The sequence below is a fragment of the Prinia subflava genome, chromosome 2 (genome assembly GCF_021018805.1).
Source record: "Prinia subflava isolate CZ2003 ecotype Zambia chromosome 2, Cam_Psub_1.2, whole genome shotgun sequence".
Classification (NCBI taxonomy): Eukaryota; Metazoa; Chordata; class Aves; order Passeriformes; family Cisticolidae; genus Prinia; species Prinia subflava.
Window position 1 is genome coordinate 82,718,818 of NC_086248.1, and position 25,394 is coordinate 82,744,211.

Here is a 25,394-nt window from a genome sequence, read left to right on the forward strand (position 1 = left end):
GCCACTGTGCCATCTATCATTTTCAGGCCGTGGACAGTGGAAAGGAGGTTGCTATGAGTAACAAAATAAAATAGATTACACGTATAGAAGTGAGGTGAAGAATACTGATAAATATACACCACTGAATGTCAGCAAATGTCACTTGAGAAGCCATTTGCAGCTACCAGAACAGCCTTGCAAACCAGCAAAAGTAGCAAAACCAGGCAAAACAAGTTGGGTGTACTCACTTCCACATGAATAAGCAATAAACCTCTCTGAAGTTACACCAGAAAGTTGTTAAACTTGATAGATGAATCTTTTCCAAATTGGTCTGTCGAATACTCTATATGGCTACAAAGGACTCTGGATGGTTTAAACTGAGAAAGAGAAAGCATTGCTAAGAATGCAACAATTGAAGCATTTTTATTCAAACATTTGTACTCTGCTTTGTGTTAAAGGGACAGTATGAACAAAGAAGTGATTCATCACACCACTTTTTCTTCCATAGGGCTGCTCTTTTTTTTTTGTCTGAACTTCATTGTCAGAGCTATTGCATTACTACCATTTCTCCTTTAAATACCTTTGCCCCTCTAGGAAGAGGGCAGAGTTAAATCAGTTTGGGTTTGGTAGGCAGAAACATTGCAAATTAAAGCTTTTCTGCTGAAAAGCTTCTAACAGTAGCTATCTAGCATGGCATCTAAGTGTTAGTGAAAGACCTGTGAGACATCTATCTTTGCAGCAACATCTGAGTTTTAGATCTACAGATCAGCTCCATTTTGGGTTATAGACATGTTGACCTAGTACCTGAGAGACTATAAAGATTCCTTCAGGTTTATTTTAATCTGGGCTGTCTGCAGCTTCTTGAGCCACTGCTCTTCATTGATAACAAACTGAAGATCCTTGACTCATAAAAAAATCTCCTAGGAAAAAAAAAATGGGGGCTCTTAAAATTTCAGAAACTGTGTCTGCATTTATATTTTATTTTCCATGAGATTCTTCCTCCCAAATTCTAATTTATCTTAGCAAAATCAGAGACAGCCTGCATCATTTTGATTTCATGAGACTGTTATCCCCAGACATCACACTCATGCAAATTTCAGATCAGTTTTGTTTTCATTAGTGAAAAGCAGCAACACGGATCACATAAATGGGGTCACACAGGAACTTCTTTATACAAAATATTTCATACATGCTAAGATATGCTGATTGTAGGACTATTTCAGTCAAACTTCTCACCATATGTTCATGTAAAAGCTATAAACAACCAGCCCTACTATGGCATCCTGAAGACAAGGAGTTTAAATCTTTGAAGAGAACAAATTTTTTGTACTTACAAATCCTGTAGATGGAGCATGGGCGAACCCTCCTTTCTCGGGCAGGATGTTTATACAGTGAATTTTCTTTGTACTAGTCTTCACTCTATTCTTGCAAAATCAAAATCAAAAGTCCTTATTAGTCAAACCAAACCCTTTATTAAATTAAGGGTAAAGCCTGGTTTAGAAATTAACAATGAAAATTGGAAAACAAAGATTAAACAGATGGGTTGAACTTTCCTGAACTGCTCCCTGCCCCCTCTCCCCCTAATTCTTTGAAAACTGAAGTGATCTTTGAGGCAAAAAAGGCATTTGACAGCATCTGTCATACAGAAGTTCTGTAGATGTTGTGCTGCTTCTTTGGTCTTGTTTTGAATCTTGCAGTCAATTTGAATAGACACAACAGAGTCTCTAGGAGTGATGTTCACTCACAAGCTAAGAAGGCAAGGACCATGTGGAATGCAATAAAAGGGAAATGATCTATCAGTTTGTTACCTCATCATGAATATCAGTGTCCCCAAAAATCTTCTCCTTTTACACAAAAGAGTGCAGTTTGGTGAAAAGCACAAGAAATCTTACTTATCATTTATAGCTGAAATTTTATATGTTAGGTAATAATATGCCCAACTTTTTTTAGAAATTCTGAGGGGTAGTATATTTGCACACGCTTGTCTTCAAAAGAGACAAAAATACAGTTTCTTAAAGGGCATTTAAAAAGTAAAAATGCTTGGCCTAGAGATTTTAAACAAATTCTGGAACAAATGGGCAGCACATGAATAAATATGCTGATTTTGCGACAAGAGCCTGAGAAGAAGCTTCTGGTTAGCAGCCTGCTTAACCTCGTGAATGGTTTAGTCCTTCCTTCCTCCATCTTAAGCATGAAAGCTGCTGTCCACACCCTTGACTTGATCTGAACTACTGAGTGTGATGGAGAAGTGCCTACTGATGCTGGACCAGGCCTGGGAGCCTCCAGGCTTGACCCCGCAGGCTGAATCAGCCCAAAGCCAACCTGGGCTTCCCCATGGCAGGAAGTCCTTCCAGTGCTCATGTTAAGGTAGGTGCAAAATGTTTGAATCGCTTGATCAGACAGCCCTGATCCTTTGACAAAAGTAAAAATTCTGCCTTAAATGAAACAATACAGGTTTGCTTTGGTACGGATGGTAATAATGAAGAATCACACTTTCTGTTATCGGGTTTTTTGAAACATTTGTCTGAGTTAAAGGAACATGGAGTGGTTTTAAAGGGCAAAGGAAGAAGATTGTAAGTCTTTGCCCTTTTTTATTTTAATGGCTAAACATTGTAATGCTAGCTAAACACAAATTCTTGTCTGTTAATAGGTTCCTCTAGTTTGTAATAAATAGGAATGCTAATGACTAAAATTTGGTATTTGGTATGCATTAGCTTTTGTAAGTCTTTTCTTCAGAGGCTTCATTGACATTCAATATGGCAAGCTTCCTTTGAAACATATTTATAAAATAACTACAGTATAATTAAACCAACAAAGCCATCTTTTAAATTAGCTTAATAGCTGAGTTTTTCACTCTGTAAATTTTTATTTTAAGGAGGAAAAATAGTTATACTCAATTCTACTCTATATTTCATTTTGCATATAATATTTTCTTTTCATTTTCAATCTGTGCATATCTAATTCTTGACAACTGTGATTATTAATAAATGTGCATGAAAAACATGCTTCAGAGATTCTTCCACAAGAATATTTTTTGTTAATGAGAACTAAAACATATCTTGACAAAGACAATATAGGTAATATATATGTGTATATATACATATTTCAATAGCTAATGGTGGTATAGTTAATACAGAAGAATGGATTAATAGATGTGGCAGGTAATACTCAAAGTGGATGCTGTTTGATAAATGTAACTAAAAATATTTTAATTATATAAAAGCAATAGGCAAATAAAAGCAATTATATTTAATTTCGCTTTCAGCTTGTGAGCATTTTCTGTAAGCTCTAATAGAGGGGAGAGCCTGTGCAGAAGGCTAATGGTATAGCCACAGCTAACATTGCTCATTACGGTTTCTAAGCAGTGCTTATTCTGAGGCATTTCTCTGGAAGGCTACAGTGTTCTTCAGAAGGGTACTTGGAGCCTGATAAGTCTAATTCATAATAATATCTACCTCGTTCAGAAAATTAAAGTTTGCAGAGTCCTCAGCAGTTTGGAAATCTTCATACTATTTAGAACCACGATCATGTTTACTAAACGACAAGGTAAAAAGTGATAACTCGCATTATAGTAAGTAAAGTGGAACCTCATAACTGTTTCTTAAACACTGTCCTCTACAGGCACAATAATATTGAGACCCCATTTACGGTATGATGAATAAAAACAGTTGACATCATTGTGATAACCTTTATTTAAAACTGTTACCAAGGTTACTAATTACCATCACTGTGTGCAACAGGTCCCTCTGAAGCAGTATCTTCACAGATGAACTGTAATGTGTAGGGCTATAATAAAAAGCATACGGGATTATGCACAGGCAAAAATGCTGAAAATCGCACAAGCACTTCTGCATTATACGGTGCATCACTTTGCAAAACTTCCGCTTTCAGTGCTGAAGTACACAGCGGCTTTTTGTTCAATTCGAGAATGTAGTGAGGTGCTAACTGTGCCCTGAAGGAGCTTCACAAATGTCGGGGAGCAGAGGAGGCAGGGGCTACAGTGACCAACAAAACCTGCTGCTGCTGCTGCTGCTGGAAAACATTCTCACCTCTTTTCCTCTCTTGACGGGGCACCTGGTGTACGGGGAAACAAACCTGCCTGCCTTGTGTCAAGCGGGGCTGCAGGAGGGAACGCGGAGCTGGCGGGGGCACGGCCGCAGCCCCGGGCCCGCACCGCCTCGGGAGGGGGAACCCGCCCGGGGTGACAGGGCGGCCAAAGGGACAGGGGGCGGCAGGTGACGTCCCGCTCGCCCACCGGCCACCACCTCGATCCCCCGCTAAGTCGCTCCACCCCGCCCTCAACTTAATGACACAAATCCGGGCTCTTAAAGTCTTTGCGACTGATCGTACTCGCTCATTTATAAATAATGATCTCCATATAGATGCATAACAACAACATACCAGAAGTGTTTGGGGAGAAATCCGATTAAAGTCTATAGCTTTTTTCCCCTCTCTCCCGGAGCAAAAGTCCTGCCACAGGTCAGCTGCCGCGGCCGCCCCGAAGTGCGGGGTGAAAGGGGAGAAAAGGCTCCGGGTGGGGCGGGAGGTGCTGCCCCGGCCCGCAGGCCCGGCCGGGGGCGCCGGGAGGGAAGGGGGCTCTGCCGGGCATTTTGGGGGTAGGGAGCCGCCGGCCTGGCTCGGGCGTGAACTCTGCCCGGGACCCATTTCCCCCCGGCGCCAGCATCCCCGGGCGGGGGCGTGGGGCCAGCCCGCTCCGCCCGGCCCGGCCCGGCCTGGGGTGGCGGTGACGCAGGACCGTGCTTTCCTTTCCTCTTTCGGGCGATTTAGGGGAGCTAGAAAAACAAACATCGGGTCGTTTCATGAAACGGTGGAGAAAACTCCGAAGGGAACGAGAGCGGAGCACATCCTTTTAGAGGAAGGACAAGGGTTCTCTGAGGAGGGAAAACAAAAGATGACAGTGGTGGCTGTAACCCCACCATGAACCAGGGACCTTCTGGCCACGCTCGGAGAGCTAACCTCCCCGGACTTCCCATTACCTCTCCATGACACTTCACTAATGCTCACACAATGGCCAACTGAGCAGTTTAAGCAAAGATATTTTAACCTGAACTAAACATTGTCTCCAGACAATAGGATGCAAAGCAACATCTGGTACCACGCATAAACAATGCTGTGCAACAGCATATGCTTGACGTCTAGAAGTTTATGTCAACGCTAAGCAGTAGAGGAGGCTGTCGCTGCTCGGCATGAAATCTTGATAAATGGCTGTTTGCTGTGCTTCCGAGAGGATCATTCTAGGATCCTTCCTCTCAGGGCATCCTCTTCAGGTTGAGATTGCCCGGCAGGACATCTTCGGACCCCATCCGCGCCTCTTCCCTCCCGCCCTAGAAGCGGCCCACCAGTGAGAAATGCCACGGGGAGAGCCCGTGGGCCGGCCTGGGAACAACACCGGGTCACCCCTTCCCCGCCGTAGCTCCGGCGGGCACGGCTCCGCCGCCGGCGCCGGTGGAAGCGGCGGGCTCTGAATGGCCAACTTCAGGGAAGCGCTTCTTTAAAGAGGAGGCTCTAGGCTAATGAAACAACGGGAGGTGACTATTGCAAACAGCTGTTCCTCATACATATTTCATTATACAATCAGATAATGCGTCTTACCACCTTCTCAATTATTCACAGATAAACATTTTCAAGACGTTTTGACATCTGTCTTAGGGCCTGCTATTAATTTAGTAATCACTATGGTTAAAAATGTATGGGGACTGCACCTCACAATAACTCGGATTTTCCTGACGGGAACAGCTACCGTAAGAGCTCGCCCTAAGCAGCTCCTCAGGTCAAAGAGAGCCCCGAGATGGAGGGAGCCCAAGATCTTCGCCCTGCAGCCCTGGGACTGCCACTCGGGGGGGCAGGGCCGGCCCCGCGCCCCGTCCCTGTGTGCCCGGGGCTGTGCAGCGCCGGGCCCCTCCCGGCGCCCTCCGCAGCTCCCGGGGAGAAGATTCGGGCGCAGGAGGCCGAGAGGGAAGAGATGGCACCTTCCCTCGCAGGCACAAAAACACCCAGAGAAGTCGCGTCTGCCTCTTCCGTCGGGCTCTGGGCACAAGCGCAGCCGCCTCTCTGCGGGCGCAGGGCGGACTAGGACACCTGCCCAGCCGGGAGAGTGCTCCGCCAGCCCTCCGCCCAGTGTCCCTGCCGGCCGGGGACAGCGGGGCGCCGGTGGCAGCTCCCGTGGCTTCGCTCCCCCGGGAACAAAGCCCGCGGGTCGCCGGCCGGGCAGCGAGACGCGCTCCTCCTTCCTGAGCGTCGGTGAACTTCTGACAGCAACTTTGTTTCACTGCTGCTGAGCTGGCTGTAAACCCGCAAGGCTCTAGGGAGTCGCAGCATCTTAAAACTGCCTCTTTTCTCTCTTCCCTGGCAATTATCCCTTTTCTCAAAATAATGCGCGCATCACAAAACGCAGTTGTACACACACAGTACCAGATGTTACACACGAGCCTTGAAGGACAAGTTAAACTAGCAAACGGGAGAATCAAACCTCGTCCACTATTTCAGACATCTTATTGATTAAATTAAGCCACTCAGCGCCTTTCCTCCCTCCCCTTCCCCGGGTTACCTCTTTTTAACCTCAAAATCCACACACAATCGGCCCCTTGCACACCGCCCCCCTTCCCTCCCACGCCCAGGTAAGCAGGGGGAGACGCTTGCGGACTTCCCCGTCCCGCTACACACGGTCTTGGTCACGGCTAGTTTCTAGGGCCGCGGTCTCGACAGCGATAAGGGGAGTCAGTTTGGCAGAAGAGCAGGACCCACGCGTAAGCCAGCACAACGAGGGAGAAATGGTGTTTTTATCCTGGCCGGACCCCTCTCCCCGTCCCGCGGGGGCATGGCCGCCCCGAGCCGCCCCCGCCTGGGGACCGCCGCTGCCGGGCAGTTCCACCAGCTCCCAAAGCGCTGGCCGTCCCCTCTCGGCGCATCCCGGCTGCGGGGAGATCTGCTCTAACGCCTCTGCCGGAGTCCCGGCCGTGAAATTCTTTTTAATCGCACTGCCAAGTAAAGTGCCGGCACCCAGGTCGGCTGGGAGTAAAGGCCTTTCTGCCTCGCAGGTGACGAAAGGCAGAGGAAGATTCGGGAACAGCCAGAAGAGGGGATGCTCTGTGAAAAGGAATCGAGAACTCTTAGTTCTCCCTTCAAAGTATTGCCCACATTTGAAGACCTTGCCTTCTTTTGAATGCTCTGTAAACAGCAAAGGGGTTAGTGGTGAGCTCTGAGCCTCTGGTTCAGATCTACCTGGAACCCATTATTTTTGAAGTCAGAAATAGGTGAAATCGGGCTGTGAACGTGCAGAGGGAAGACCCTTCCACCTCAGCAGCCTTCATTACATTTTAATGTGAAGTGTCAAAAGCCCTCTGGAATCTTTCGGCCAGCCTGTCTTGAGCTGGTCCCGCACTCGCTCAGAGCCAGTCTGTGCAGACCTGGCTCTTGACTTCAGCTCTCTAAACCCTTGTAGAGTTTCAACACTGTATTTGCAATTGTGGCCCCGCAGAGCCGTCCTGCTCCCCGTCCCTACCCCAGCCTCAAGACGTCCTTCGCCCTATTGATGTGTGCTACAGCCAAACAGGGCAAAAAGACGAGAATTGTATTCGACAGACGCTGCTCACTCGTGAATAACAGGTTCAGCGCATACGGTATCTCTCGCCATTATCCTGTAAGTTAATATCGAGTAGCAATAGCTGTCTAAATATCAAAATCTATTTATAGGGGATGCAAAGCTATGACCTCCCCATCTGACCTTCAGGAACCGCAGGCTGGAAAACAGGGCAAATGAAGAAAGGAAAAAAAAAAAAAAAAAAAAAAAAAAAAAAAAAAAAAAAAAAAAAAAAAGAAGATAAACCCAGGATTACAGTGGAGATTCGTGCGTGGCGTAGCTGGGCTGGGCTGGGCTGGGCTGTCTTTGTTCCGAAATCCTGAGAGGACTTCAGTCTTTAGGACGGCACCAGCCCTGTGGGCCCAGGGGAGGAGCGGCTCTGTCCGGCTTCTCTGTATCCCTGCCGCGATCGCGGTCTTGCTTCCTCCACTTCTGCACAGCTACAGAAGTTGTTGTTGCCGGGGTTTGGGTGGGGTTGGTTAGTTTTTTTCCACAATAAAAATAAGGGGGGGACGGGGGGTGGGAAAGACAAAAGAGCGCCGTTGACTAAGGAGCAGGTCTCTGAGAGCTGAGGGAACGGAGAGCTCAGCAAAGTGCAGCAACAATCATTTTGCACCGGGGGAAAGAGGTGTTTGGGCTATTCTCTTATTTTGAGCCTCATAGCCTTCCCAGCACAGGGTGTGCGCGGAGAGAGCGAGGCTTGGGGAGTTTTCCCCGTCCCTCCCGGCAGGCAGCAGGATGGGGGAAGCTGGGCACTCTAGGGCGCTGCCAGGGGGTGCCCGGGCCCGGCAAGGCGAGTGCCGGGGCCTTGGGCAGGCCCCCGTGCCGTGCCGTGCTCCCGGGGATCGCCCCCGCGCCCCCCTCTCCCAGCGGGCGGGGAGGGGGAGGATGCTCCGTGGGGTCCCAGAACAGGCATCAGTGTTACAAAGCGCATCCCCTCGGGGGAAGCTGGAAAAGGAGGGATAGCAGGGGGGGCTAAGAAGAAAAGAATAATCCCAAAGTACTTTTTTTCCCTTCTTTTTATGGAGCCATCGAGCGCTCGTCCAGTCTGAATTACCAACTGCGTAAAAGTAGACTAACTGCGCGCCCGCCCTCCCTCGGCCCCAGCCCCGGCTCCCGGCGGTAACATGGCGCCTGCGAGCGGGAGAAGCACTCCTCTCGGTGTGGAGCAGTTCCGATGAGCTCCCTGAGGGTCACACCAGGCGAGCGCCCCTTGGCTGCCGCGCAGGGCCGGCCGCGGGCTGCGCCGGGCCCGGCAGCGCTCCAGCCCCGACCGCCATCCCGCCGGGGACAGCACAGCGGCTCGGGGAGCTTCCCCACAGCCAAATATGCCCCGGCCAGGCTTTCTCTTCCCCTTTATGTTTCTGTGTCTACAAGCGAATCGTACCCAATTTCCCTCCCTACATTATTAGAAAAAAAATGTTTTAAAAAATTTAAAACTCCCACCAAAACACCCAACAATCGACCACCTAAACCAGCCTGGAGCTCCGAGGGAGTTATTCCTTGTGTCTGGAAATTAAAAGGCTCAAATCTCCTACGTGACCATGTTGAGACACGGGAGCACTGTTCGGAACTACTTTAAAGCGCCAGTCCCAGTTGGTTTGGAGGTGGGAGCTACTGTTCTTCAGCAGGAGTGTAGTTCAGGAGGCAGACTCTGTCCCCGGGGGGTGTGCAGGCTCTCTTGCCGCCGTCTAAGTGCACCTACCAAGGGAAAAGGGAGGCAGGGCTGCTCACCGTGCTGCTTAAATGTTCTCTTCTTTCTGCTGCCGGGGGCTAAGCAAGGAGCAAGCTTCTCCAGCTTTCCGAATAAAATCAGAAAGAGGATTTTTAAAAATGCTATTCTTGGCATTTGCGTCCCACTTGAGAAAAGTGTCTGGAAAGAAAAAAAAGGGATCTCTCAAACTCTTCCCAACACACTTGGTAATAATCTCCTTTTAAATCTTGGGTCTTGCTACCACATTAGTCTCCGTGATATTGCATTCCAAAGAAAATAGACTGGGTATTAGAAGAGGAATCCCCTCTTCCTAATGAATATTTACCCTGAGGTCATTACATCCGTAATGGTCCTTGCTAAGTTACCTTGCTCCCCTCTTTCTCTGCTAGAGACTGGGATTTCAATCACAATGCCCTCGATTTTAAAGTGCCGTGTACCATTTAATGGCGGGGTGCAGGAGAGGTTAGAATATTATTGACTTCACGCAATATATAAGATGGATGCATTTAAGACTTTTAACTTTTTGTTGCAATGACATGCTGTATTTTTATGAGATACCTATTATGCAGACAGAACCATTGTGCTGTAGCTGCCTCACAGTTGCTGGATCGTTTCTATCAGATGAAAGATTTTGAATAGTTTTCTTTCAACAATGCATCCTTTTGGTCTTGATACAAAGAACGTAGGCATGGTATACACTTAAACAGCTCTGTCACAGAGCAAGATTAAATAGAGTATATATCGAACCCTGTCTGCAGTATAATACGTGCAGGGAACAGAATGGAGCTCCCTCCGCCGCTGAAGGAGCACATTAAGGTCTGATGTCCTGGGAGCATCTTCCAGATTTCCCTTATCTCTGATATTTCGTTAAGCTGTTAAAAATCTTTACAGGCGGGCTTTAAAATCGGCTGTTTCTAGTAGAAAGACCGAGTTTGATAACAGAACCTTTTGACAAAACCCACTGCTGGCGCTCCAGCAAAGGGACAAGTTGTGCTCTCTCCAGTCCCCCATCCCGGCCCCCGCACCCGTCCGGTGCAGGCGGATTTTTCCTGCCCTGTCGCAGAGGCGAAAAAGGGGCACGGATGCCGCACAGCCCCTGGCTGCGTGTGCCCGCCGCCGTCCCCGGGCCGGGGTGCGGGAAGGCGGTGCCCGCGGCCGCGGTGCCAGGCGCGGGGCACCGGGGCGCAGCCCGGGGAGGCTCCGCGCCCGCGGCCACCCCCTCCGGTGCTCACTCGAGCGACTTGACCAAAGTGCACGTGCTGAGCCCAACTTCCCTCTGCCCAGCTTTGTGCTCGCCGCTGATTGAGTCCCCATATTAAGCTCGAGATCCTTTCTAAGCAACTGCTAAGAAGTCAAGAGCATCCTTGCTTGCTTTCTCTCCGTGGCCTTTCATGCCCTCAATTTGTTATTCTACTGACACTTTTCTTAAAGTTAGCGCCTAGCATTGAAACATTAGCAACAAAAGCCCTGGAAAATCTCTCTCTCCTCACCACTAAATCCTCTAATGGGTCTGTGTGTGTCGAATTTTTATTTGATTTCCAATAATCTCCAGCACTTCAATATTAAACCTACCTCAGCCCAGTGCCTCACCTATGGGATATTTTTCCGTGTTGCTTTGGAAAGTGGAGACGCTCAGATTTCCTTCCACGTGCACCCACTAATTTATAAATGAGTGTGTACAGCTGTCTTCGTGCATATCTGTGTCTCTATATCTGCAGTAACGCTTTCATTTTGTGTCAAAATAACACATCCTGTCACTCCACGCCAAAAGTATATTTATCGAATGAAATAGCACCGCAAGCTGCATCTTCTTTATCAAACCTTCATTTCTGTTTTACCCAATTGTTAAATATCTTTTCATTTCTTCTCCTATTTTAAAATATGTATTACAGTAATTGTTACTTGGAGGTCTTTTGTGTATCTATAGCTCCTTTGATTCATATCTTTTCCTTTCTTTTAATCTTGTTATGCGAAATTATATACACATTTCTCAGGAAATCCAAGGAGCAAAACTTGATTAAATAAAAACCTCCTAATCCTCGAGGTTTGCAGCAAATACCAGTTTTTAAAGTACACCTTCCTAACCCACGGGGTTTTTTTTTTTTTTTTTTTGAATGACGATCCCTAAGTCCACTTCACTTTATTACACGGATTTGGTGAAATGATTCTTCAGGCTCTCTAATTTAAATAAGTTTTAGTGTGAACTAAGAATGAACATTATCCTCTAACCTGAGGTCAAGTGAAGGGTGATTTACATGACAAAGAATAATTCCCATTTTGTCCAATATGAAACAACTTCACCTTCGGCATCATTAAGAAGAGTTTAGCACTTTCAGGGCTTTGGGGGTTGGGGTGCGTTTTTTTTTTTGTAAATAGTTGGCTATGTATAGCGCAATTTCCCTTTTATAAATCACAATACAAAGGCTGACTTCTTGTGCTCTTGAATCTCGGCATTATTTTTATAGCCTTAAGTAGAATGAATTTGCACCTGCTGGTATTTAAACTTTAACATATTAGCTGGGGAGGACTTATCAACCCAGCGCACTGCCTCGAAGCAAATTTACAGTCTTCATTAAAGTAAAGGGAGGGAGGAAGGGGAGGGGGGGCGAGATGTGACCATTTAAGACGCTGTCCCGGATCTCTCCGATCTATACGGGTTCCGAGTGGATTATTTGGGGTCTTTACAGCAGCAGAATTACCGCTTTATTCCCCCTCCCCCCAACACATATTGGCTTCCAAATTTCTAATTCTCGCCCGGCACTTTAACCCTCTCGATGCCTTCTTCTCCTCCGCCTGGAGCCATGCCCTGCAGAGGAAGGTTGCGAAGAGGAAGGGGCAGCTCGACTGCGCTCCCCGTCTCAGCCTCGGCGGCCTCTCGCTCCCAGCCCACCTCCCTTTAAGAGCACTTCCCCCAAAAAGCAAGGTCGTGCTCTTGGGGGTTTCTTCTCTCTCTTTCATGGTCGCTTTGAGCTGAGCTTGCTCCCTCTCTTCGTCTTCCTCACATTCACATACTCTCACACACACTACAGGAGCCCGTGAGGAAGTGATCTTAATCTAAATATCAAACTTACCGTCCGGAGGATCCTGCCTTGGGAAAGTTCTGCTCTGTTGGGTCTCAGAGTTAAAGACACCACCGCCATCCCTCACTGAGAGCTCGGGTCTTGGGGAGAGGGGCTGCTGGAGGAGGGCCACGGGGGGGAGCGGAGCTCCCCAGCTCTGCCCGCCCGGCGATGCGGGCTCTGTGCCCCGAGGGGAGCCGGACCCTCCTTCCCGCCTGCGGCTGCGGCGCTCCCGGGACGGGGCGCCCCGGGCAGCGGCCCCGGGATTTCTCCCGCGGACACCGGCGTGGGCACCTAGCGTGGCTCCGCGGGGGGATCCGCGCCCTCCTCGCGGCGGGAGGGGGCCCCGGGGCAGCGCACCGGCTCTGCCCGGCCGCCAGCTTCCTTGCGGGGGTGGAGGGGTGGTCGTGTGCTTGTTCACAGCTACACCGGGAAAGTGGGAGCATTTGGTGTTTACAACCGGCTCCCGCTCGTATTGGTGAGATGTAGTTCAAGCAGCGCTCCTGTGTGTCGCGGGCTCTTAACTGGAGCTTTGCTCAGTCATTGAGAGCAATAGAAAGTATATGGAAATCAATATATAGACAGTGTGGAGGGCAGATAATGGATTCGAGTCAGTGAGTGTTATAATCTGCATTATGGGCTTCCTATTGTTTAGACAGAGCACAAATTTCCAAAGGGTGAAGTGTTGGGTTTGGGTCCCCCCCTCCTTTTTCTTCTTTTTGGAGGGCTTTGTGTGTATAGGGGGAGGGGGAGTGTTAAATCCTCCTGCCACAATTATCAGAGTACACCCACTCCCCCCTTCCCGCCCGCCCCATCTGATTTTAAAGGTAGTGCTTTCACGGCGAAGCTAATGACTTTCATTTAATTGAACATGCCCTGATGTAGCGGATTGTTCTCGCAGCCCTACGCCTTTGTTGCTTTTGGGGGGAAATAAAGCTAATCAAACCTTTTGTCACGGCCAAATTCTCCCTCAGGGTCTCCCAAACATTTGTTTGAATAATTCACCTCAAGAATTGAAAATACTAATTGATTTTAAAATGCTAGCCCGGAGGGACGGGGAGGTGGGGGGTTGGGATGGGGGGAGCCTGGAAATTAGAGGCGAAGAGCGAACGTGTACCTGCCCGCAGCGAAGCCTCCGCGGCCGCTGCCCCCGCCGGTAGCCGCGGCCGGGCCGGGCCCCCCCGCAGGCTGCGGTGCCCCCGCCGCCGCCGGCCGCACTCTCCGCTCCGTCCCCTCCCTCGGCCTCTTCTCCCCCTCCCCACAGCCAAACTGCGCCCGGTCACCTCGGTCCCGGATTCTCCGCTAAAGTGCCGGCGGTGGCAGGGGTGGGCTCCGCCGGGCGGCGAGGGGATGCCGGTCCGGGCGCCTCGGCCCCATTCAGGGAAGAATTTTGATGCGATTCATTAGAAGTAACGAGTTGACATAAGGTAAATCTACATCGAGGGGGCCTTTCTTTGAGTGCATGGGGAAGCTTCATTAACCATCGCTAACAAGGCGTGCAAATGCTCTGATTGGGCAGCTTTCTTGTAACGCCAAGGCCTTAGCAGGATGCCCACCTAATGAGGGTCACTACAAGAGACTGATAAAATATTCAAATTTTCCGTCGCACCAGGAACTTTGTACTAAAGGAGAAAGTTGAGACAACTGTGTGCTTGTTTACCTTGGGAAGGCACACTCGGGGGAGAAGGCATCTAGCTCTGACATCTCCATCTCCCAGAGAAGCCCCCAGCTGGATGGTCGCTGCTTTATGGACGTTTATTTCCTTAATTCGTCAACAGATTTCCCCCCGCCTTGTCGGCTTCTCCCCCATTCTAATTGTGTTTCTCTCGGGTTTAATGCGCTGATTAATAAATAACCTGTCTGCGAGGTTCCACACTTTTTTCTTTTTTCTTTCCTTTTTTTTTTTTTTTTTTTTTTTTAAGATTTATTAAAATCAGCCTGATGGCTTTAATGACACGTCAATCATTTCAAAGTTGCTGCTTGTTGCTAATATGTCAGACTCTGTACACATCACCGCCACTTTCCTCTCTGCAGCGTTTAAAGCCTGTCCCCTCCTCCCCCCGCAATTTGTTTCTTCAAGTTTTCATCGCTAGGTTATGATTTCTAATTAGAGCTAAGTATTTCACTTAATATTTAATTTAGACGCCCAGCACATATATCATACCTAGATCAGTCAATCAAGTGTCCCTTGTTGATAATGCTACATCATTAAGAGTTTTGTTTAATTCAGGAGCAAGCGACTGTACGGCTGCTTCTGCTACAGAGCAGGTAACTTTCGACTGTTAGCAGACCCAGAGGGATGGGGGGAAGCAGCCCAGCCCAGCCGGGAGGCGGCTGCGGCTCCCTCGCCTCCTCGGGAAAGTTTTCTGTTTCCCAAGCCGTCATCTCATCGCGGAGGAGAGCTGCATTCCTTTTCTCTCTCTCTCTCCTTTTTTTTTTTTTTTTTTTTTTTTTTTTTTTTTTTTTTTTTTAAGTAATTATAAATTGTTGGTATTTCACGTTTTCCTCATCCAGCCTCCGTGTTCATGCAAAATAAAGTGTGGGAGAGGTCCCCGGAAGTTTAACTTGGAAGCTGAAGCAGTATTTTGGACCACTAATTAAATACCCCCTAGACTTCTTAAGCCAATCCAAGCAACTAAAAAAAAAAAAATTAAAAAAATCTCACTTGCCACTTGTTTGTTATCACGGCCGGTACAGCACACACCGCATCCACAGAGCTCTGTTACGGGAGCCGGATGGGCCACATCTTACACACCCATCAAATGCGCATTCATTTATCCCGGGAAATCGTGACTAAAGAAAGAGAGGAAGAAAGAAAGAGGGAAGGAAGGAAGATAGTTGTGTTTTTAAAGACAGCATCCGTACAAATTTGTCAGCCTTTGTCCCTGAAGACTGACAAAAATACAATTAAATCGTTATATTAATCATACAAAAAGCCTTACAAGACCAACGCGATGGATTCTCCTCTACCTGCCCCTGCCTCTCCCTTTCTCCCCCCATGCCTTCCCCCTCGCCGCGGCCGCAGTGCTGCATTTTCCTCTCGCCGGTGCCGCGGCCGCTACGCCCCAGCCCCGTCTGAACCCCTGCCTCCCCCGATAAAAAAAAAATAATCAGCGCTTGCAAGCGTCGACTGAGTCACTCCCGAGTCAGGATTAAGGGGCACTAACTAGGCAGCAGAAAATCGCAGCCTCCTGGGAGCGACCATCAAAATAAGCAGTGAAATAAAAGAGCTTCTCTCTCCGCTTCCCTTCCTCTCCCCAGAAAAGTCCTGCAGGCGGGCAGCCCGACGCACACATACACACGCACACAACTTCGTAGGGCTCCCTCCAGAAGAGAGCACCGGCTTGCCCGGGTTTGATCAGGGGGAGGTTTTCGGGGAGAAGGGGAGGATTGCTCCCTGCCCTGTAGAGCCACATGTCATTCTAGCAGCTGAAACAATAAATGGTGTGGGACCAAGTAAGACTGACTGGAAGCGGACGGCAGGTTCCCCGGCCTGGAGAAGACGGCCATCGTCAGAGTAGAGGGACCGACCCCGCCTTACGCGGCCCCGGACCCCGGGCCCCAGCGCGGGGGTGGGGAAGGGCCGGGGGGGAGGAGGAGGAGGCCGCGCACCCCCCGGGCTCTCCCCCGCGGGACCTCCGCCCGCCCGTAACAAACTTACAGGATCCGGAAAGGATTTCCCCAGCCGAGAGGGCAGCCTCTGCCCAGCCCCGTCCGCCGCCGCCGCCGCCGCCGCGCTCCCGCTGCCGCTGCCGCCAACCGCGCCCGGCTCCGCGCCCGCGGCCGCGCCCGCCCGGCGGCGGCGGCGCCCGGCGGGTCCGGGCTCGGCATTAGCCGATCCCATTGACAGTTTGCAGCCAGCAGCTGCAGTCATTAAAAGCCATTTACACCCTGGCCTCCTCACACAAAGCTGGAGCGCCAACAATTATCTGCTTGCACATTTCAGGACATGAGAGTGTGTCCCTAACAGGCTTAGGGGAGCGCTGAATCCCCGGCAGGATCCGCTCCCCGAGCTCTGGCCAGCGACCACCGCGCCTCGGCCACCGGAGGAAACGCCTGAGGATGCTGGCTCCGTCCTCGTCGGAGCCTCTGGCTAGCAGAGCTCCCGTGCTGGACCTTCGCAGCACAGAAAGCAGACTGGGCTTCAGGGAGACCTTGATATTAGCTGAGAGGCAGGGTTGTGGGTTTGTTCGGTTTCAAACACGCAGGCACACAGAACATGCGTTGAAATACCCTATGGAAGGATATTGTGGAAGAAAGATTTTGGCCAGAAATGCAGTTGTTACATGTTTCATACGTCGGGGGGGGGGGGGGGGGGGGGGGGAGGGAAGTAAAAAAAAAAGAAGGGGGGGGGTGGAAGGAAAAGAGAGAGAAAGAAAGAATATATGTAGAAGCTTTTAGAGATTCATCAGGAATACTAATAGAGGGGTTGCAACCTAAAGCTGAACGACCAGTGTATGATAGTCCGTGAGATTAAAAAAGTCACAACAACAACAACAAAACCCCACCAAACAACAAAACCCCAAACGACAGAGGTGGTTTGGATGTTATCCTGGAAATACATTTTAAGGTAGTTTAATTTGCAGCTCGAATAAAAATGGAATCAAATATTAAGAAACTCCCGCAGGAATTCCCCCCACTCTCTCCTCTGTAATCCTTTACATAAAAGGAAAGGATTACAAAGAAAAAGATTTTGTGTGTGTGTGTATTAAAATCTTTGGCTAAACATATTGTTGTCCAATTAATACCTCCAAGTCGATTTGTAGAGAGGCTGAGAAGTCTCTTTCCCTCCTTAGCTGTATGACTGGACATATGAGCCAGGGAAGGTGGGAGGGTAAAAAGAAGTTTTCCCCGAGTCTGTTAACAGAAGTGCTTAAGCATATCACTAAAAATTAAGAGGGCGAATTATTTCCATTAGGACTATGAAGCCATGTAGCACACCGATGACAGTTTAGTGGAAATCAGATGAATGTGTAATACAGCGAGCTTCTTCCAGTCCAGCAGCTCTTCCAACTGGACCTATTCATCTGCCACTTGGAATTATTTCACGAGGAGTGCGCTGTGAAAGGATCACAACCAGTTTGGAGCGCAGCTAAAGAACTTCTACCACCCATAGCAGTATTATTATTATCCTTCGGATAGGGCAAGTCACGCTATGTTTTCACATTTTAATTGTAATATCTCACTTCCCCCCCTCCTTCCCTCCATTGATGTCTGAAAGTAGTTTGGGCTCCAAGCCTCACCCCTCGATCTCCATCGGAATGCAGAAAAGATCTTTAAAAAAGTTTTGAATTCCTCAATGATTTTTCTTCTAGAAAGGCGGCTTAGGATAATTATTTCAGCTTTATTGAGGGCAGATTAGTTGAAGTCTGGATGCTGCGTTTCAATACTCGTTGTACATGCCTTTACAATGTCGGTATTGTTTGCTACTGTGTGTGAACCTATTCAAAATATACACTTTTTAACACCAAGCAAAGTCCTGTCTAAATATACACAGTAAGTCTGGAAAGATGTCCATGACCCGTACAAATCTCTGTAAATCACACTTCCATAGCTACAGAAACCAAACAAAAGAGTTACCAGCTCAAGATGCTGATTAAATCTTCTTAAAAGCAACATACCTAATAATAAATATAGTTGCATGGTAGCAAGGTCTGACGACCCAGCTGTGTCTTACTGAGGGATGGACTCAAACCACCACCACGGATATTTTCCCTGCTCTCAATTAAAATTTAAAAAAAAAAAAAAAAAAAAAAAAAAAAAAAAAAAAAGCTCAACTATTCTTTTTTGCACGCATCTCTTTCTCCGCACAAGACCCTTGCAAGTTGGGGGCAGAAATTGCGGGAAAAGGAAAAAGGAGAGGTACAGTGTAAAACCTCGGCGGATTTGGGAGCGAGGAACAACGTCGCAAGGTCTCTGGGCTCTGGAGAAAGGAAGGGGCGAGAGGAGGTGAGGAGAGTGGTAGAAGGAAAGCCAGAACGCAAGAAAAACAAAGTGGAGAGAGGGAAGAGAAGGGAGAAGGAAAGGAAGAAGAGAAGGAGCGGGAGGGCGGGGAAGCGAGGAGCGGGACGGGGGAGGCAGCGAGCGGGCGCCGCCGGGCTCGGTGGCGGAGCCGGAGCGGATCCGGGCTGCGCGCCCTGGGCGGCTCCCGGCGGAGCGGCCGCGGAACTCCGCGGCGGAGGAAGCCTCCTTCCGCGGAGAGAGGCAGGCAGCGGGAGAGGGGAGGAGAGACTCTTCGGTGAACCAGGGCTAAACGCAGCCTGTACTGTATGTGCCTGCTTCTGGGAGGGTCACCGGCGTGAGGATGGGTCTAATGATCTCATCTTTCTTTTCTTCCCCGGCACTATTAGTGCTCAGATAGGCAGAATGAAGTGAAACTACGTGCAAATCATGTGTAAATTGTCTCAGTTAGGAGCCCTTTATCCGAACGTGTATCCCAGCCTGGCCCATTTACTTTTCCCCCATATCTCCTTTAGCTTTAACGAGGCTCGTTAAGATCACAATAATATTCCACCCTCTAATTGCTCATCCCATTCAACAAATATGTGCACACTGCTTTTCGCATTATTTGATCCCTTATTTAGGAGGGGTGTGGAGAAGGAGGGGGGAGAGACAGGGAGAAGGGGAAGTGCTGAGATTAGGAGTTGCAAAGATTAAGGAGGAAAAAAAAAAATCCAAACAACAAACCAGGCTTTTCCACCAACCGCCCAGCTTCCCTCCCCCCCGTGCATTTGGGCGAAGTGGTAAAAACCTTCCTTACGTACTCCGTAATGATTGGCAGGGCTGACAGTGATTGGCAGAGGCTGCCATGGCAACGCCACAACGACACTCAGAAGACCAATAGAAAAGCGAAACAAAATGTTTCAGCGCTGCACTCACTGTGGATTTAGGGGAGATATTATGAGGCTGTTGTCATTAGGGCGATCGCTGTTGAATCACTGAATCCTGACTCGGCGGCGGCGCGGGGCCGGGTGTGTGTGAGTGCGTGTGCGGTGTGTGTGAGCGCGCGTGTGCGTGTGCCCGCGTGTGCGTGTGAGTGTGTGTGTCCCCGTGCCTCTATGTGGCTGTGTGTGCGTGTGCGGGTGTGGATGCGTGCGCGGTGCGTGTGCCCTTTCCTCCCTTCTTCCTCCCTTTCTTTCTTTTCTCCTTGATCTATCTCCCCCTCTCCCCGGTCATCCCATGGTGTTCAGGTCCCCGCTAGAGCTTTATCCCACCCATTTCTTCTTGCCAAACTTCGCCGCCGATCCGCACCACCGCTCCCTCCTTCTCGCCAGCGGCGGCGGCGGCGGCAGCGGCAGCGGCTCGGGCTGCAGCCCCGGTGCCGGCGGCGGTGGAGGCGGCAGCTCCCGGGCACCCCACGAAGAGTTGTCAATGTTTCAGCTGCCCACACTCAACTTCTCCCCGGAGCAAGTGGCCAGCGTCTGCGAGACGCTGGAGGAGACTGGAGACATAGAAAGGCTGGGGAGGTTCCTCTGGTCGCTGCCGGTGGCGCCGGGGGCATGCGAGGCCATCAACAAGCACGAGTCCATCCTCCGCGCCCGGGCGGTGGTGGCCTTCCACACGGGCAACTTCCGAGACCTCTACCACATCCTGGAGAACCACAAATTCACCAAGGAGTCCCACGGCAAGTTGCAGGCCATGTGGCTAGAAGCGCACTACCAGGAGGCCGAGAAGCTAAGGGGTCGCCCGCTGGGGCCGGTTGATAAATACAGGGTGAGGAAGAAGTTTCCGCTGCCCAGGACCATTTGGGATGGCGAGCAGAAGACGCACTGCTTCAAGGAGAGGACTCGCAGCCTCCTGAGGGAGTGGTACCTGCAGGACCCTTACCCCAACCCCAGCAAGAAAAGGGAACTGGCTCAGGCCACGGGGCTCACCCCCACGCAAGTAGGCAACTGGTTCAAAAACCGAAGGCAAAGAGACAGAGCGGCGGCGGCTAAAAACAGGTCAGTGGGGCTGCGGTTCCACTCTCCGGGGCGGGGGGCGAGGTGGGCGGCGGAACCTCGCGGGCGGGCGGCCGCGCTCCGCTGCTCGGCGGCCGCCTGGGCGGCAGCGCGCCTCTGCCTCTCCTTCCCTCCTCCTCCTCCTCTCTCCATCGGGGACAAATCGGTCCCCTCGCAGGGCGGGTAGGTCTCCCGGCAGCCACAGGGATGCGGCGGGGATAGGCACGGCTCGAAGTTGCCTGACGTGCCTCCGACCCTGCCCCGGCTCCCTGCGGACTCCCGGGGTGCGGACAGGGCTGGGGCTCCCGGCGGGCGTGGGCAGCTCCGTGGGCACGCGTGTGTGTAGATGTGCGCGGAGCACATCGGCTGCGGCGGGGGCAGCGCCCGGCTCTCCCGGCCTCCCTCCCTCCCTGGCACCGGCGGCTGGCGCGGAGGACGGGGAACCCCACGGCTCCGGGTCGGCAGGCTCCGGTTTGGCTTTCGGCTTGCCGGGATCTGTGCCTGGCCAGGCTCCGGCGCGGTTCCCCCGCCGAAAGGCCGAGGCAGGCTGTGCGGTTCAGAGCGGGCTTCGGCGGCTCCGCTCCAATTGTTCGGGCTGCTCTGCATGCGCAGCGGGACCAGCACAGGCATACCCCAGAGCTTTTTGGCTCATGGGGAAGAAAAATCAACAACAATAAAAAAACCATCCCAAAAAACCCAGCCAAAAACCCCCAAACCAAACAAAAATCTTTTAAGAGACCGGGAATCTTTTTTTCCCCCTGCATCTCCATATCTGTGTTTACACCACATGGCGACCTGGCCTCCTGGTCGTGTGTTTCCTGTACATTTACGCTTCCATTTATTTGCGTGTCTCTGGGTGTGTTTTTTGGGTTTGGTTTTTGAGTTTTATTTTTTGTTTGCTTTTTTTTTTCCTGTCTGCTTTGCCACGATAAAAGCGAGGTACCCTTCTTCCTTTCTTTTGCATTTTTCCTTTCTTTCTCATTACTGTCGTAAAAGTTAGTTTGCAAATGAAAATGGACCCTTAATCTAGTTTGACCCATTGGTTTCATTTTAATTTAAGTTTCGCTACCACTGTAAGGGTGTAAACAAAAACTTCTTCTTATAAATGCTGTCTCTTAAATTCCTCCTAATTATAGCACTGATGCTACTGATTAAAGATTCTGTAGGAGAAATGCAACCTAAAGTGCCTCGCTATTTAATTTCCATTAAATGGAAAACAGATCAGCTTAGGACTGTAAATAAACAGAAGTTGCCTACGGATGCTTTTGTTGACTCAACGCTGTTGACAGCAGATGAATGCACCAGGATTTGTAAATGAGAGAAAAATAAAAGGCTCTGAAATTAGACAACTTAAAATAATGAGAAATGTAGAATAAACCGGCTGCATTTTTTCCGTTCTTTGTAGGAAGTTAAATTTAAAATACTTCGGTGAGAAACACTTGAGAGAAGAGTGTGTTTTGATTCACACTGGCAATCCTAGGCGCTAGAGGCTGAGGCTGGCTGCTCAGTCCAGGACTTTTAGCTCTTATCCCCGAATTAGGCTTTCTTTAGGTTTCGAGTGCAATAAACGGACCCAGAGGAGCATTTGCAATATGCTAGAGAACCTAAAAAAATATTTATTGCCTCTTAAAAAAAATGCTCAAAGGTAATATTCCCTTAAGGGTTGACAATGAAATAACAGGCACTTTAAAGCTGACTGTGGCTTTCAGATGAAAAAAGGACTCGAATTTCGAGGGGAGAGAAGCGCTGTGTTCCGCATTCTCCTTCTTGTATTTTATTCATAGCGCTGCGTCCCTGGGACAGGACCTCCCTCCTTCCCTACCGCAGACCCAGAGCGTCTGTGCACTGGGAAATATTTAGGCAGGTGCTAGCTAGAGCACAAAGTGGGGATCCAGTAGGATTCTTGCCCGCTACGGACCGTTCCTTGAAGCTTTGCGCGGTGCCCAAGTGTTAAAGGGGCTCACGCACACACGGTTTCTCCTAGGCCCGCCGTGCTGCGGGGATGAATGAATGGCACTCCGGGGAAAGAGAAGGCGCTGCTCGTGTTTTCCAAAGGCGGGCAGGGGCAGCGCTGCTCCCCGCGCTCCCGTCCCGTTTCAGAGCGCGGCCCTGTCGCTGTGTGCGCTGGGCGCGCTGCCCCGGGGCGGCCTGAGCGGGCAGCGCGGCCCGGCCCTGCCTCCCGCCGCCGCTGCGGGCTGCCCGGGGCGCTGCGGGAGAGCCCCCGGGCCGGGCCGGACCGGGCCGAGCGGGGCCGCGCCCCACGGCCCAGGGTCCGCTCCGCTCCGTCCCGGGCCGGGCCGTCCCCGGGAGGGCGCAGGGTCGGGCGGGCGCCGTCCCCTCGGCCGCGCCCGGTGTCTGAGCGGGGCTGTGCTGTTGTTTTGTCTCCCGGCGCGATGCAGGCTCCAGCACCAGGCGATAGGACAGAGCGGCATGCGGTCGCTGGCAGAGCCCGGCTGCCCGACACACAGCTCGGCCGAGTCTCCGTCCACGGCGGCCAGCCCGACCACCAGCGTCTCCAGTTTGACAGAAAGAGCCGAGACGGGCACCTCCATCCTCTCGGTAACCTCCAGCGACTCGGAATGTGATGTATGATATCGGCAAACAAACAAACAAACAAAAATCCAAATCCAAACAGCCGAGCACCCTCTCCCCGTCCCGAGCAAAACAAACCGAGGCAACCTAGAATCAGGACACACACACGCATGCACGCACACACACAGCCGGGAGGAAAGAAAAGGCCAAACCCGACCCAAACATAATAGCAAACAAACAGACAGGGATCAGAGAATCCACCACCACCACCGTCAGCCAACACCACCACCAAGAGATGGAGCTAAAACTTCAACAGTCACAAACGCTGGTGCTGCAGCGGGAAGGGTGGGGGGGAGGGCGGGAAATAATAATTATTATATATATAAAAAGAAAGGAAAAAAAAAAAACAAAGCAAAAGTGACAATTGTATTCTTTTTAGGACAAGCACGATTTCTCCTTTGCGCTTTTCCATGGACGCATTTCACCCACTTGCATGATGATGATGATTAAATTTGTATCTGGGAAAAAATATTCTCTATAGTAAAGGAAAACAAACAGAAACCAGACAAACAAATGCAAACTCCGATCGAATTTGTACAAAAATCAAAAATAAAAAAAAATTTAAAAGGAACTCCTTGAATAGGGAAATAACAAATGTTTATCGCCTTTTTGTTGGTCCTATTTCTCTCTCTTTCTCTCTTCCTCTCTCTTTCTCTCTCTTTTTTTTTTTTTTTCTTTTGGTGGTTTTTTTTTTTTGGTTTTTTTTTTTTTTTTTTTTTTTAGTCCAAGTGATGGTCCAGCCAAGATGCAATTTTCTGTTTTTTTGTTCCGCAGACAATCATTTTATTCGTAAGCACCTTTTTTTCTACACTTCTGTCACTGCCTGTGTGGGTACTGGTTATAAATGTGGAAAAAGAATAGTTATGACTGTAACAGATTTTTATTTTTATTTCAAAATTTTATATGAATTATGTATATCTTAATGATGCGGTCATTTTCCCAGTTTGTAATATATGTGTAGAAATGCTTGTATATGATATTTGCTCTCCTCTTTCTTTCTTCCTCCCCTCTCTCTATCTCCCTCCCACCCTTTCTCTCTCTCTCCTTTTTATTTTCCTTGACTCGGTGTTCCTTGCACAAACTTAGCTGTCAAAATCTGACTTGCTAAGTTTCCAAAAGGGACCTCAGCGATAGAAAAAAAAAAAAAAAAAGGCAAAAAAAAAGCAAAAAAAAAGCTTAGGGTGCAACTGTAGTTATCTTATGCAAAAGCTATTTTGAGTATTTCATAGCAGCTTTGGGGGGTCTCTTCTTAAACTCCACGTAGGACGCTTAAACTATTGTTTCCTTAACTGCGTGTTTATCTATATGTACAAACTTTCTAAATCAAATACAGTATTCCATTTTCTTATCTACCCAGCGATGTTGGTGTTTCTGTCCGCCACGGAAAATCTCTCCCTCCCCGTGGGCTCCTGCCCCTCACTCTGTCCCTCCGCGGGGCGCGCAGCGCTGCGCGGCCCCTCCGCCCCTCCGGCCCCCGCCTTCCCGGCCCGGCGGGACACCCCGGAGGGGTTTTACAGGCACGAAGCGACCCTGCCAGGAGGCTGCGGGCGGCAACGGGGACACAGCTCCGCGATAGCGGTGGCGGCGCGGGGCACGGCCGTGTCCCTCCCTGTCCCCTCCGCCACCGCGTGCTCCATCGTTTGCCCCCATCCAGCTCATTTTTTTGCCCACTGCGAGCTAAAAGGATTTCCTCGACCGCCTGTCTGCAAGGACGGGTGCCTCCAGAGAGCTGTTAAGACATTTCAGGATTTGTTTTGTAGCTTTAAATGAAAACAAAAACAAAAACTTCTCGCCCTTAACGGGTTGCAGCTCCTCCCCTCCAATCCGGAGTATATTGTAATGTGCTGAAAGAAGCCTTTATTTGCATGACTAACAGTATTTCAGCATCTTTCTTTCCTTCCACCCCCCCCCCCCTTTTTTTTTCTTTTTCCTTAAAGTTTTGCTTTGCCCTGGGCAGATTATTCAGCCGTGAATTAGCAAGAGGTAAATTCTAAACTTGTTTTTACTTGAAAATACAATTTTGAATATTACTAGGGGTTTAGAGAGAAACGTGCCTGGAATTTCTTGACCATTTCCAAACTAATACGGACTTCCGATCTACCTTTGTGTTGCCCGAGTCCTCTCTCCCTCTTGCCTCCTCCCTTTTTTTAGCGAAGTCCGAGCTAGGTCTGCGGAGAGACGTAGAAAGCGCGCGGGCTTTTTCCCCCTCCTCCTTTCCCCCCACGCCTCAAGAGGCTACCTGTGGATTTGGGAGAACGGCCATAGGGTGCGAGATTTTAGAGCAAGCCACTAACGGGTACTTTTAAAGAATAAACTGATGTGCGAATACATTCGCACACCTGAGGTTCCCCTGAGGAAAAGCCGCGCTTGCGAGCGCAGCGAGCACGTAGGGAACACGTCCCCGCGTGTGGCGGGAGCCACCGCGGCAAAGGACACGCGGGGCCCGGGGCAGCGGCCGCCCCGTCGCGGTTCGCCTCCCCCGCCCCGCGGGCCTCTCCCCGGCGCGGGGT

General features: G+C 50.1%; 1 protein-coding gene across 4 annotated transcripts; it reads left to right on the forward strand.

Annotated features, from left to right (window-relative positions):
* The first annotated feature begins 18,115 nt into the window (after positions 1 to 18,115).
* Positions 18,116 to 23,583, forward strand: SIX3 (SIX homeobox 3). 4 transcript variants are annotated; one of them, XM_063391904.1, is made up of 3 exons: positions 18,116 to 20,295; positions 22,692 to 22,851; positions 23,264 to 23,583. In XM_063391904.1, the coding sequence occupies exons 1-3, from the start codon at positions 19,532 to 19,534 to the stop codon at positions 23,363 to 23,365; spliced, it is 1,026 nt and encodes a 341-aa protein (XP_063247974.1). In that variant the 5' UTR covers positions 18,116 to 19,531; the 3' UTR covers positions 23,366 to 23,583. The 4 variants fall into 4 exon arrangements, with proteins under 4 accessions (XP_063247974.1, XP_063247977.1, XP_063247976.1 ...); XM_063391907.1 differs by lacking the exon at positions 23,264 to 23,583 and having other exon boundaries at positions 18,116 to 19,646; positions 19,716 to 20,295; positions 22,692 to 23,009; XM_063391906.1 differs by lacking the exon at positions 23,264 to 23,583 and having other exon boundaries at positions 18,116 to 19,631; positions 19,689 to 20,295; positions 22,692 to 23,009.
* Positions 23,584 to 25,394: the final 1,811 nt, after the last annotated feature.